Raw genomic sequence first — 14,612 nt, 5'->3', positions numbered from 1 at the left:
TCAGACACTCAACAGACTGAGCCACCCAATTTCTCCTGAAGTTTTCTTGTAAAAATAATAATAGCTCTTCGCACACACACTGGGGTCTTAAAAATTTTTTTAAATAGTTTTTATTTATTTTTGAGACAGAGAGAGACAGCATGAGTGGCAGGGGTGGGTAGAAAGAGAGGGAGACACAGAATCCGAAACAAGCTCCAGGCTCTCAGCTGCCAGCACAGAACCCAAGGTGGGGCTCGAACCCATAAACTGCAAGATCATGACCTGAGCCGAAGTCGGACGCTTAATCGACTGAGCTACCCAGGCACCCCTGGGGTCTTTGATTCTTCTCAACAGCTCTCACCTTCTGAATATAATTTAAACTTGACAAATGTCCATATAGAGACATCAGAGATTGTTCTCAGTTAACAGAGGAGAAACAGAGGCCTAGAGAAAACCCAGGGCTACATGGCAGCTCTGGAAGGGTCCAGTGCCTTCACTTCAGCTACCTCATTTAATCTGCGGGTTCAGCCTGGAAGAAGGGTGGACGATGGAGGCCACTGAACCTCTTTTACAGATGAGAAGCAAAGATTGTTCTGGAAAATGGTAAAGCCTGCACAGGAACTCAAGGTTTCTGGCTTGGCGTCTTTCTCCTCTAGTCCCAGGCTTCATCAAATCCAGATGTCAGGGTTCACTGTAAGGCCATTACTGCTGGCTGAGTCGTTTTCCTATTTCCAACCTGATTCTCTCTTTAGCTTTTCCCTAACACGTACAGATGGCAGAATTTAAACATGTAGCAGGGGTGCATGACCTCCCTCAGCCATCCTTCCCGTCTCCCTGCCCTACTCCCACCGCACCCAATCCTAAGGGGAGGCCCAGGCCTTTCCCTAAACTATCTGTTCTTAACCACCTTTGGCTCAGAGATCCGTTTGAGAATTTGATGACGGCAGTGGACTAAGGAGGCAACTTTGCATACGTTGTCAATGGCTTTCAAAATCCCAGAAACCCATCTAGCCCAGCCACAAGTCAAAAACACCTGTGCTCAATCTTATTCTCCCCTGAAGGGGAGGTCAGTGACCCTGTGATCCTGGCAGGCAGCTGGGAAAGGGTCCGGATGATGGCAGAGGGTCTTTCCCTTTTCAGCAGCCTTTCTTCCTGTGTCAGGATAGGCACGGAGTGCACCTGTGGGCCTACAGAGCCGGGTTTCACATCCTACCAGCCTCCCTAAGAGGAGACAAGCAGAACAGAGTAGAAGAGAGGTGGGCCCAGCAGGGAGGGTACGGACCCCACCCAGGTCACCCAGGTCATAGGCTGCCCCTTGTAGCCACCTCCAGCCACCCTCGGTGCTCCTGGGGCGTGGAAGGAGGCTGGGCTTCTGTGTCTTCGGTGCTCCACCCCTTCTTCCCTAGCTGGGCATGGGTCTTCCAGGACAGAGCTGTGGCTCATTCCCGCTGGCCTAGTCAGTCCTCACTCAGGGCCCCGCCTGTCTGGGCTGATAGGTTGGTACGGGTTGAGGGTCTGCTGTGTCTCGGGCGCTAGCCATGGTGCTGATGACGGAAAGGTGGATGCTTGGAAATGAGCCGTTCAGGACTTCCTCCCACTGCCTCCAGCAGGATGTGGTGTGTGAGCAGGTGTGTCTGGGTCAGTGACCAGTAGTGAATGGGTGGTGCCAGTGAACGTCTGAGTCACTCTCTGGTGAGGAAGGTCTGAGCCTCATGTCCCTTCCCTTTCTTTCTCAACCCATAGATGTCTCTGTTCTAGAGGTGCACTCCTCTCCCCTCCTCCGTTGGAAGGAAGCTTCTCCTTCCTGCGCCCACAGCTCTTTCGCCTCCATCTCTGCTCTTCCCCGTCTCCCCTGGCCCCGCATGCCTTCTCACCTGCGGCTGCCTTTCTCTCACCTCTCTTGCTGGGCCTGGCCCCCAACCCTGGCCCNATTCCTCCCCTGTTTCCTGCTTTTACTAACGAACCCGCCATTTTTGTGTCTGGACTTTGATTTGTCTGAGGGAACAGTCGGGTTTTACTAATCTCCGTCATCTCCCTCCTTGCCTTCCCCGGAGACTGTCCTCCATCCCCTTACTCTTGGCTTCCTTTCCACCCAGTGCCCGTCTCCCCGTTTTTCCTCAACTTCCTCCACCCACAGGCTGACCCTCTTCCTCCGTGCACCTCCGTATGTTACCCTGTCTCCTGCTACCCTCTCCCCCAGCCCCTGGGCCAGGGCTGCTCTAAAAAACCAGTTGTAAATTTGGGGGACACACAGGAAGGTATTCCCCCCCCCCCGAAGAGGCACTCCATGGCATTGATTTGCATAAAGCTGTAGTGGGAAAGATTAGATATATACCTAGTCCGAAAGGGAGTTGAGGAGGGCGCCCCCCCCCCCAAGGTCTAGAATGGCAAAGGCAGATGAGCTCACCACATGGATTGGGCCAAAGAGAGCCCAGAGGGTGGGGGTGATGGCAGCTGCTGGGACTGGGGAGGGAGGACCTAACTTAGTGGCCAAGGGCACTGGACGGCTGAACTTACTGAGCGGGGCTAGGAGAGCCTCTTCCTGAGGACCTTCGGGGCTGGCAGCGCTTTCCCCCTGCACAGAAGCAGGGGCATGTGACCAGAGCAGTCAGAGGATGGAGGCCTGTACACTCCAGGCTCCCGAGATATTGGGCTTATAGATCGGACACAGGCAGTGAGAGCCCAGTGTTTCCCTGGGTCACAAGGTGACTTGATGTTTACTTTTAAGGACTATGACGTGTTCCCTGGCTTGTGCTGGGACTAGTGTGGTTACAGGGACATATCAGGCGGGTGCCTGTCCTTCAGGTGCTGACCTTCTAACTGGGGTGACCAGACATAGGCTCAGGAACTAATCAGTGTAGCACCACAAGTGGAGTGGAGGCACAGGGCAGAAGAGAACTGAATTTGCCCAAAGGAGACCCTTCACCTACCACCCGTCCCTGTCTTATCCCGTCCTTTCATCCCAGCCCCCTTCTGCCCTTTCCTCAGCCCCCTTCTGCCCATTCTAATCTTGTTTGCATGTTTTTGTGACTAATACTTTGACCCTTCCCTTTTCCACCCAAGATCCCTGCTTCCCAGCCTCGGGTGGGTGGAGGGAAGAAGAAATAAACAATTATGACCAGCCCTCCCCTCAAAACAAGACCTAAAAGCTTTCAAACTGCCCCCTCCCACAAAGACACCACCTTACCTCCTGTCCTTGAACCTGGTACCCCCCAGCACAAGGTTTGATGGTTCCCAGGAGGGGGGCCCCTTCAGCCCTCGCTTTGCTCAGCTGTACTCGTGAGGCCCCAGCCCGGCTCGAGGGCCCTGTGGGGGAAGCTCCCCTTGCCTCATTCTGCCCATGTTCTTTAGGAATTCCTAACACCCTCCTCCCACCCCCGTGACAATGGAACCCTGGAGACCAGTCTCGGGAAGCTGGCTGGTGGCATGTGCGTATGGACTGGTGTGGGTGGGGACATCCCAGGATGTGACCGGAAGACCCCAGTCTCCAGACTTTGCCTGGAAAGGGGGTGCTAATGCATGTTTGGGGCTGGGAAGTGGGGGTGAACTGTGGTCTGTTGGGAGCACAGTGTTGGGTTCACTGTGAGCCAGCTTCCTGAAGCCTGCCTGCTTTTCCCAGGGGACCGTCCTAAGCCACAGCCTTCCTAGAGGGAGCACTCGTGCTCCTGAAGCCCTTGGCTCTTCCCTGACAACCTTTTGGGTCACTAGAGCCCCTGTGGGCTGCTCCTATGGCTAAAATTTTCAATGACCAAGTGGGCATCTGGGGAGTGGGTAGACAGAGAGTTCCCTGCATTTGTCACTGCTCGCCAAGGTCACTTCTGCCTTCGCCAGGCCCCTCCTGAGCCCCTTTCCCTTCTTTGTAACACTGAGTTACTCCCCCATCCCTACCCATGTTGCTTTCTTACCTGACTTTTCAGCCCAGGGTTAAGGTGTCATGAGGTTAGCCCCATCACCCTCTGTTCCCTAATCTGGCTCTGAGTAACGATGGTGATGTTAGAAGGGAAGACAATGAAGAAAAGAGGGCAGGTTGGTGAGTAGGTAAAGGTCTACCCTCTCCCTGGGACACAAGAGAGCCACCGGTCTACAGAGGGACCTGGGAAGTAAAGAGACAGACTCAGGAAGAGGGCATGGACCAGTGGGAGCCCTTGATGTTAGGGTGCTGGTAGTGGTGATGGGAATCAGCCCCGAAGGGCGAAGGGTGCTCGCTATGCGTCCCAAAGGAAGTTCCAACTGTCCCCAGTAGTATCTGAGCTCCCGTTCCGCATGCCCTTACCGTCTCCCATTTCCCTGCTGGGCTAAGGCTGAAAAGACTCTTCAGTGCTCTGAAAGGGCTACAGGCGAGGCAAAGCCACCAAGATCCAAGGTGAATTGGTGCTCTCTACCTTCTTTACAAAAGACGCTCTGAAATCACATGAGGATCCAGAGAGCACCTTGAGGAGGGAAGTGAGGATGCCATTTGCATCCCGCCAGAATGGGGCCTTGTCCTGAGGTCTCTACTCCTGTTTGGAGCCATTTCCAGGAACTGCTTCTTGGTGTTCTTCATGGTGAGCCCTCCGAGTACCCTCTAGGCCTCTGCCTGCTGAGCTGGGGGCCGCAGGGCAGGCCTTAGCCCACCCTGAAACCATCAAATCTTGTGCTGCCTCCTTTCCCGCCTTCCCTCTTTCCCCCCACTGTTCCTCCTCCAAGACAAGCAGACATAAAAATGGGGGTCCCCCTCCCCCGCAGCCCCCTGGCCCCTCCCTTGCCCAGCCCGTGGCTTTTCCCAGGGAGTTGATGCCGGTTGTCTCCTTGTCTCTCCCCCTCCCTCCCTGGGCTGGGCAGGTGACCATCTCGGTGGACGGGATCCTGACCACCACAGGCTACACGCAGGAGGATTACACCATGCTGGGCTCTGATGACTTCTTCTACATTGGGGGCAGTCCCAACACAGCTGACCTGCCGGGCTCGCCCGTCAGCAACAACTTTATGGGCTGCCTGAAGGACGTGAGTAGGACTAGGAAGGGCCTGGGGTCAGCCAGGAAACCCTTTGGTCCCTGTCTTCAGCGCGATTTAGTCTGACCTGGCCAGCTGCCTGGTTCCTCTGTTCCTTCCAAGGTGGTGGGAGACCTCCCCTCTTCAAAACCTAAGCCCCACTGACTCATCAAGAAGTCATTTCCTTGAGCTTCTGAAGTTCCCTCAGCTTCTCAGAGGACCCTCGAGGGCAGCTGCAGTACAGAGGAGAGAATGTTGGGTGTGAGTGCTAAAGACCTGTGTTTGGTCGTGGCCTGTCCACTCACCAACTCTGTGACCTTGGCCAAGTCCCTTGACCTGTCTAATTCTTCATTTCCTCATCTGTAAAATGAGTAGTCGGTACCTCCTTTGTAAGGTGGGTGTGAAGAGCAGATGAGAGTGTAAATAAAAATTCTTGGTCAATTGGAAAATGCCAGCCAGATGGTAGCAGCGCGTCTCTAGCCCTTATTACGTGCTGTAATTCTGCAGACACTGAGGGCTGTACCGCTAGTGCTGGGCCGGAAGATGGAGCCCGGAAAATAAGTGGGATGAGGGAGGTGCTCGTTCACAGCCTCTGTGCAGGAAGTTCTAGAACAGAGGCCCAAGCCAGTGATCTGGTAGCATTGAGCAGGGGCCGTTCCCTCCCTCCCCCCACCATGGGGTAGCTGCTGCTGCTGGGCACGAGTGGCCAGGCCCTGAGCTGCTTTTGCTTCTTCATCCCTGACCCCACCCCTCCCTGCAGGTGGTCTATAAGAATAATGACTTCAAGCTGGAACTGTCTCGCCTGGCCAAGGAAGGGGACCCCAAGATGAAGCTGCAGGGGGACCTGTCATTCCGCTGTGAGGATGTGGCTGCCCTGGACCCTGTGACCTTTGAGAGTCCTGAGGCTTTTGTGGCGCTGCCCCGCTGGAGTGCCAAACGCACCGGCTCCATCTCCCTAGATTTCCGTACCACTGAGCCCAATGGGCTGCTGCTCTTCAGCCAGGGCCGGCGGGCAGGGGCCGGGGCCGGCAGCCACAGCTCCGCCCAGCGGGCCGACTACTTTGCCATGGAGCTGCTGGATGGCTACCTCTACCTGCTGCTGGACATGGGCTCTGGGGGCATCAAGCTGCGGGCATCTAGCCGCAAGGTCAACGATGGCGAGTGGTGCCACGTGGACTTCCAGAGGGACGGGCGCAAAGGTCAGGAGGCCTCTGGTCCCTTCCACTCTCCTCCTGGCCACTCCCCTTCCCCTGCCCTGACATTCTTTCCAGGCCCCTTCCACTACTGTGCTTCCCCTTCCTCTGGCCCTGTCAGCCCCTTCACTGTCCCTCTGTCATGGTGCATTGATGGAAAGAGCATAGTGCTTGGAGTCAGCAGACCTGGGTTCACACCTCAGCTTTCCCACTTACTATGTGTGTGTGTGTGTGTGTGTGTGTGTGTGAGTGTGACCTTAGGCCCTTTATTCACCCCCCTGAAGCCCTAGTTTCATTACCTATAAAAGGAGCCATTACACTGGGGGTGCTTGAGAGAAGAAAATAAGAGAATACCTGTAAAAGCATTAGCACAGTGCCTAACACAGAGAAGATATCCCATTCTTCTTTAAAAGAAAAAATCTTCCCAACCATGACTCTTACTAGTTAGGTCCATGCAACTTTCTTTTATTAACTTACTCAACTGATACTTAACAGACAGAGTACCTACCTGGTGCCAGGTGCTGTCCAAGGTGCTGGGATGGCGATGGCAGTGGACTCCAGTCTTTGCTGTCACTGAGCGCATGCTCTGTTGTGGGGGGACACAGATGCTAAACGACCTGACACTCCCAACCTGGTGAGGTTTCTAGCACAATAAAACAGCAGGGCAGCGAGTGCTAGGGCCAGGCAGGTGCTGTTTCTCAAACCTTGTGTTGCTTCCTGCTACCCTTTCCTCCACTCTTCCTTTCGGGTCTTCTTTTCCCATTCTCTTGTTTCCTGCCCAATTCCCTCTTTACTCTTTTCCATCATGTTGACCATGAGAGAACGAGTTGATGTAGAGGAGAGCTGACACATTATCCAATTTAAGCACTTACTGACGTCAGCTAGATTGTTGTGCTCCCCTGTGGTCACCGCACCGACCCTTGAGACTGGGTGGAAGGATGGTCTCCGCCCAGGAACACTGTGGCTCCTGGAAGCATCAGCCTTTCACGGTTGACTGTTTCTTCCTTTCTCTTCCCCAGAGAAATGTCACCTTTCCTGGGCTTCACCGTACATGGGTTCCTCCCCCGGTCTCATGGTGGTACCGGGGGGTGGGGGGCGGCCTTCACAGAACACTTGCTGCCTCCCAGGCTTTCCATACAGGTGATGAGTAACTCTAGATCGGAAGTCTGTCCAGGTCTTGCAGAGAACCCCTCTCTGCCTTCACGAGGGGGTCCCCTTAGTCTCCCACAGATCTCCAGAGCCCACACGCCAGGTCTGGCTGGTCCTCTGGGTTCCTGTTTCACCAGCTCTGGTCCTCTCTGATGTCCCACGGTTTATGCACCGACGCCCAGACTTGGGGCAGTCCGCTCCACAAAGCTCTCCTTGACCTTTTCCCTGTTTGTTTTTTAATTGTGTTAAATTACACATAACCTAAAATTTACCATTTTAACCATTTTTAAAGTGCACAGTTCAGTGGCCTTAAGGACATCCGCACTGTTGTACCACCATCGCCACCATCCACTTCCAGAACATTTTCATCTTCCCAAACTGAAACTCTGTCCCCATGAAACACCAACTCCCTGGCCCTCTCCGCCCCCCAGCCCCTGGCACCCACCATCCTACTTTCTGTTTCTATGAATTGCCTAGGGACCTCCTGTACATGGAATCCTACCACAATTGTCCTTTCGTGTCTGGCTCATCCTACTTTGCGTGTTTTCCGGTTCACCCATGTTGTAGCGTGTGTCACTGTGTCCTTCCTTTGTGTGGCCGAACATGATTCCATTGTATGTATACCACGTTTTGTTTGTCCATCTATCTATCGATGGACACTTGGCTCTTGGAGCAAGGCTGGTACTCGCTCTAATTTCCTTTTGCTGACTTTCCGTTATACACTCTTTTCCCACCTCTTCCTTTCCCTGTCTCCTCCTTCTCCCACATTTGGTTCATTTACGGCACTCTTGCTGGGCAACGTTCATGTCCAGGAGGCCCTGCGGCTGGTGGCAAGAGCGGGCATCTGGAGAATCTGCTACAAATAGAGATGTGGGTGATTGAAGTACCAGACTGCGGGGGGTGCGCTGGTGGAGGAGCGGGTTGTCGCACCCAGACCCCGGAGCATCTGACACCTTGTCAGGGAGAGAACAAGCGAGGGCCAGGTTGAATGGGGCCCAGGGAGTGGCTTCCCTGGTTCTGGAAAGGTTTTGGGCAGAGGAAAACATGCTTCAGACAGAGTCCCATCTGCAGAGGGGACTTCCCCTCTGCTTCCTTAGTTTGACACCCCTGTGCCTAATGTAGACCAAATTCTCCTTGCCTCCCTTTTTATTTTTAAGAAATCTTCTTGAGGAAGAAGAGAATAAGGAAAAAGTATAGGAAGAAAATTATACACAGAATAGTTTCTGATATATAGGCTTCTGCTTCTTAAGATCTCTCAGTAGAGGCTTTAGAGCTCCCACTTGATCCCAAATCTTTTTTTTTTTTTAATGTTTATTTATTTTTGAGAGACAGAGGCAGAGCATGAGTGGCAGAGGAGGAGAGAGAGAAGCAGACACAGAACTCACAGTGGGCTCCAGGCTCTGCACTGTCAGCATAGAGCCCAATGCGGGGCTCAAACCTATGAACTGTGAGATCAGGACCTGAACTGAAGTCAGACGCTTAACTGACTGAGCCACCCAGGTGCCCCCCAAATCTTTTTTTCTGAGATAACCAGCCTTTTCTTCCAAAGAAGTTAACGCAGGCACTCCGTGCCTGGCATCCTCTCTCTTGACTGTCATCCTGTGTCCGTCTCCAGGAACAGATCTGCCTGCTCATCTTGTCCACCGGGCAGAGGGTTGGACAGCGCAGGCTCTGTGGTCCTCCTGCCTAGATGGCACTTTGGCTCCATTCCTCACCTTCTGTGGCACTTTGAGCAGGTCCCCCAATCTCCCTAAGCCTCACCTGCCACTTCAAGTTGGGATCGTAAAGGGCTGATTTCATAGGGTTACCTGGAGGCTCGGTGACATCGATGAAGTGCTAAGTGCCTGACATACAGTCACTAACGTTCAATAAATGTTCGTAGGGGGAAAACACTTCGGATTCAAACCTTGCAGCTTCCTTAGTGTTCCCCACCTCTGGTTTCTGGTCTAAGGGACTGGCCGGGGTAATGACCCTTGAACAATCCAGCCCTTTTGGGCGTGTCCACCTCCTGTATATCCTCTGAGGACTCACTCAGGTGGCAAAGGGGGAGGTCTGGACAGAGGCCCACTGCACCCTGCAAGCCGGCTCACCTGAGTTTTTGCCAAGTAGTATCTGCAGCAGCGAGTAAGGCTGAGCCTCTGGCCTGGGGCTGCTGCAGGGCGTGGGGTGGGAGGTCTGGGATCCCTTGCCGGCCTGCGGTGACTCTGATCTTGCCGTCCTCACTGAGGCCTGCTCTCCCTTGATCCCTAGGCTCCATCTCGGTGAACAGCCGCAGCACGCCGTTCTTGGCCACTGGGGAGAGTGAGATTCTGGACCTGGAGAGCGAGCTGTACCTGGGCGGTCTCCCTGAAGGGGGGCGGGTGGACCTGCCCCTGCCCCCGGAGGTGTGGACGGCGGCGCTCCGGGCTGGCTACGTGGGCTGTGTGCGGGACCTCTTCATAGATGGGCGCAGCCGAGATCTTCGGGGCCTGGCCGAAGCTCAGGGGGCGGTGGGCATCGCCCCCTTCTGCTCCCGGGAGACACTGAAGCAGTGTGCGTCTGCGCCCTGCCGCAACGGGGGCATCTGTCGAGAGGGCTGGAACCGCTTCGTCTGCGACTGCATTGGGACCGGCTTTCTGGGGCGGGTCTGTGAGAGAGGTGAGGCTGCTCTCCTTCCAGGCATCCCTGCTGCCCTCCCTGTGCCCCTTCCTCCTCAGGGTGCCCCTCGTAGGCCAGCCCTGGTCTGTTCCCCTCGTAACGATCCTCTCGGTCTTCTCTCTCCCTCCACCGGCCTTTGGCCGTACCCCGACTCCCTCTTCCCTTGCCCCTGGGTCAGAGGCCACGGTCCTGAGCTACGATGGCTCCATGTACATGAAAATCATGCTGCCGAACGCCATGCACACGGAGGCGGAGGACGTGTCCCTGCGCTTCATGTCCCAGCGGGCCTACGGGCTAATGATGGCCACCACCTCCAGGGAGTCAGCCGACACCCTGCGTCTCGAGCTGGACGGGGGCCAGATGAAGCTCACTGTCAACCTCGGTAACCACCCCGCCTTGTGTTCTGGCCCCTTCCCTGCCCCTGCCTCTGAGCACACACACCCCCTCTGTCTGGAGAAGCTGGTGGTTGCACCCCCAAGAGTGGGAGGTGGGGAGGTGCCGGCCCGGGGCCAGAGCCCCCAAGAGCTTCATCCCCAGCAAGGACGCACGGTGTAGGGGATGCTCCATGCTCTGCGTATGGGGGGCTCCCCAAGTTTGGCCGTGCCATCTACCCAAGTGTGTCTGGGTGTGACAGCTGCCCTCCCAGGGCACTCACTTGGGTTTGGTGGTGTCTGTTCTGCATACACACGTCTACAGCATAGCTTCTTGGTTGTCGGCTCATCCACGCACTCATTCCCTGGGTCATTCATTTGGAAAGGACTTGCAGGTGCCTAGCGGCGCCAGGCCTGGGCCCAGCGCAGCGGCGATCCAGAGGCGAGGAGCGCCTGGCTGTGTCCGCAGCCACTCTCACGGGCGCTGTGCTTGAAGAGCCGTGTCTGTCTGCGTGTCCAGGTGTGCGCAGGTGACGCTGGGTGCCTTGGGACAGATCTTCCCTTGTCTGCTTTCACATTTGAGTCCCATGGCTGCCGCGTGAAGCCACAGGGGCACCTGATGGGCTGTGCGAGGCCTGTGCCATAGACTGTGAAATTCACATACTGACTCATGCCATGTCACAAAGCCAACAATGGTTGGGGTTGGAGCCCAGACTCAAAGCCAGGTCATGTGCCCTAAAGCACAGTGTCTTCCCATTGCCTCTAACAAAGATGGGGGGCGGAGGGCATCAGGGACCCTCGCTGTCTCTGCCCCTGCCCAGATTAGCCCGAGGCTCCACTTTGCAGGGAGTCCCCAGGGTGTCTGCGTGAAGGGCACCATCAGGCTGCTTGGGGCAAAAAAACCCCCGACCAAAACCAAAAAAAAAAAAAAAAACCAAAAAACACAGCAGGTGGACTCATTCAGCTCATATTTATGGGACATGTTGTAAGTGCCACTGTATTGTGAACCTGGGTTACAATAGTAACTGAAACAAGGAGCCTACTGTCACAGGGCTTCAGCCTGGGGAAGACTGGAAGCTGGAGGTCCTCAGCCATCCAGGCTGGCATACAGCTGTCCATTTTATACTAGTGTCTCTCATCGCATAGACGTATAGCCCCCGATGGCCTGTGGCGTAGACAGATGCGGGCCAGGGAGGCTTCTTGTCATGTCCTCAACTAGAGAGAACACAGAGGATTTGAGCTTTTAAATATCTGGTCTCTAGGCCGTTTGTGGGACAGAGGCAGTGGCCTTTTGGGGACCCATTACCTTGTTAATAAATGTATACTATGTCTTTCCTTTTCCCCTTTAGACCACTTGGCATTTGTACCCATAGGACAAGGATTTGCCGAGCAAGGCAGGGGCGGAGGTAGGAGGGTGTGCAAGCAGCAAGGGCCTCAGACTTGGGGAACTTCAGAAGCTCAGCATCTGACCACGGTCACAGCCCCCAGAGTGGGTGGTGGGTGGCGGTGCTGCAGGGGGGAAGTGGGAAGGGAAAATGCTTTGGCCAGCACTCCATGGTCTGTACCATGTCCCCTCTCACCTCTGAAATGGTCACAGGAGGAAGGCACAAGCCCAGGACCCCATGAGTGGCCCTGGTCTGTGTACCCAGACCCAGCGTGAGCCATTCCTTTGCCTGGGAGGTGTGTCCTCTGTGCAGTAAGCACATGGCTCTGTGTGCTTGGTAGCGATCCTACAGGGAAAATCTCTGGCCTTCTATCTGCAGAGAAGGCAGATGCCTCTTCCTTACTTGGACTATCTTAGGTGCTTGGGGAGGAAACTTGGGTTCCTTTTTGTTAGACACGAGGCGGTGTCCTTGGCCAGGAACATGTTCTCTGGTGGATCCTCAGGACCTTTCGCCCTTAGGATCTACCCTCTCCTTCCCATTGGCGTACTTTTCTGTCTGTGCCTCATACGTCCTTAGAGGTCAGAGAACTGGGTGGCCCTCAAGATGCCAGTGGCTCTCACCTTTCACTGCCTCTCATCCCTGGCTACGCTGGGTCCCACGCAGAGATGCCATCGCTAATATGGCCCATGACAAGCCGTGACCACATGCTTGGTGCAGATGCATCTGTCTGCAGTTCTGAGTGATGTGTGTGCAGAGAGGCATGTGGCTGCCGTGTGATCTGCACTCAGCCATTCAGCCTCAGGCTCTGATGGGAAGAGCACCGGGCCTGGGGCCAGGAGATCTGGGTTTCGGGCCTGGTCTCTTTGACTGCTGGGTAAGTCATTTCCCTCTGCTGGGCCTCCCGTTTTATCTGTAGAACGAGGCTAAGGATCCTCGCTCTGTTTACATTCAGTGGTGGTTTTCAGGCTCCGATGGAATAACGGGGGTGAAGACATTATATAGACGCCAGACACACAGGTAGAGACTCGCCCAGCCTTCTTGAAAGAAAATCTTACGGGAGCAGAGACCCAAGCTTGGAACCAGGCCTGGGGCCTTGCTTCCACACTGCATGACCCGCTCTGGCGCCTGCTTCTCCACCTTGCTTGCCACCAGGGCCTGTGGGGCCTCACAGGCAGGGAACGCCACCAAGGCTCTGATCCTGGGCTGGACTCGCTCCTGGGGAGCAGAGAGAAGCCTCACAAGGCTTGGTCTCTGGTGTCAAAGTCTCATCCTGCAGGGAGGAAAGGCAGACGTAACGCAGGCATCTGTGCAACCTGTCAGATGCTCAGTGGAATGACACAGACGTGGTGCTGGTTCCTAAAGAGGAAACCAAGGCTGCCAGTGGCCACTTAGTGGGACAGCAGGGAGGAGGCACTCCGTGCCAGCCTAAGGAGGGAGGTATTTGCCAGGCCAGAAAAGGCCGACAAAGGCAGGGGACTCTAGAGAAACTGGATTGTGTCTCCTGTCCTGTCCTCGGCTTCCACCAGGCAAAGCAGGTCCCTTAAGGTGTGCTGTCTGTGGCCCCTGATCATGGCGGTTGACTTCTGTTCCCAGAGAATGTTAGAGTCCCTGGGATTCTTCACCCTGTTTCAGTGTGACCTGTGTGCCTGGTCCTTCTGCCCTTGGTATGGCCTCTTGGGCCATTGCCCAGCCTGGCCTGTCCCTTGTCACCCTCCCTGGAGTTGCCCTCCACCAGACGTGCTCCTGCAGCCCCAGCTGTCAGGCTAATACGAAGGGCCTACTGTAACTGACAAATCTCCAAGCTAGAGGAACCCTTAAAAGTTACCTCCTCTGGCCATCTCCACCCCTGCACTGTATGTGAATTACATGTTAGTTCTTCCATCTCTTCTCAGTTGCCATTCATGTCAGGAGCCCCCCCTCTCTTATGGCCATTCTAATCATTGGGTCATTCTTTCTTAGTGTCAAGCGCCCCTTCTGCAATTCCCGCTTGTGGACTGAGTCTTGCCCTCTCAGGCCATACAGAGTAAGCCCCTCTCGTTCATGTAAGCCAGGCTGAATACATGTTTTGTTTCAAGGCCTGTCAATCCCTGAGGCCATGGAAGGGTGTTTTGTTCCCACCTAAGGCTCTCAGTAGTTCTCAAGCACCTTCCACAGCCCGGGCAGCTGGGGAAACTGCTCTGAACAAGAACTGCATACTGTCACGCTGTGATGTCACTTCTGAGATGAGCCTCTCTGGCCCTTGGGCTCCTGAGGCTCCTTGCAGTGGGAGACTCACACCCACCATCTCCAGTCCGTGGGGTCTGGGTGGGGCAGGGAATCAGGTGGGGGTATGGGATGGGAAGCCTGGGTTCTTTACCCTGGGTTCCTTAACACGCAGGTGACCTTTCCCCACCTGTTTCCCTACACACTCATACTGCCATCCTGGTCTCTGTGTTCAGCCAGGACTTTGGTGAGTCTGCACAGAGCTGTCACTCCTGTTCATTCCCTGTGCAGGTCACTAGCTAATGCTGTCTGAGCTGGGATCTGGGTGGGTGTGTGCACGAAGGTTGGCGCTCCCAATCGCTCCCACTTTCTGCTTGCCTCCTGCTGGGGTGCCCATCCTCACAGGGTGTCGGCTCTCCTCAAACCCCACTGCAGCGGGGCTGCTGAGGGTGGAGTCTCTGCACGGGGTGGGGGTGGGGGACTTGGAGCTGACACCTCTTCTCTGGACAGATGGACGCTCCCATTCCTGGTGGCCCCCTGCTAGGGAAGGGAAGAACTGAGCTTTTCCCAGCAGGGGACTGGCCTGTCCTTCCAGCCCCTTTTTTCTTTTTTGGACCCTTCATTGGTGAAGACTCTGCTGGCCCAAAGAGAGCCCCCGTGACCTGACTCCATGCCTGGCACCCTCCCACCCTCTCACCCTGACATTCTCCCCTCCCTCCCCCCCA

The 14,612-nt window shown here is 55.3% G+C and overlaps 1 protein-coding gene across 1 annotated transcript in view; it reads left to right on the top strand.

Moving 5' to 3' along the window:
• The window catches only part of NRXN2 (neurexin 2), a 97,863-nt gene that overhangs the window by 36,078 nt on the left and 47,173 nt on the right, over positions 1-14,612 (top strand). The window contains 4 exon segments of the mRNA XM_077759728.1: positions 4,801-4,962; positions 5,711-6,149; positions 9,543-9,929; positions 10,108-10,311. Of these exon segments, the coding sequence (XP_077615854.1) occupies positions 4,801-4,962; positions 5,711-6,149; positions 9,543-9,929; positions 10,108-10,311 (1,192 nt within the window).

This window comes from Crocuta crocuta, unplaced genomic scaffold, assembly GCF_008692635.1.
Source record: "Crocuta crocuta isolate KB4526 unplaced genomic scaffold, BGI_CrCroc_1.0 scaffold53, whole genome shotgun sequence".
Lineage (NCBI taxonomy): Eukaryota > Metazoa > Chordata > Mammalia > Carnivora > Hyaenidae > Crocuta > Crocuta crocuta.
This window is presented reverse-complemented; position numbering and strand designations above follow the sequence as displayed.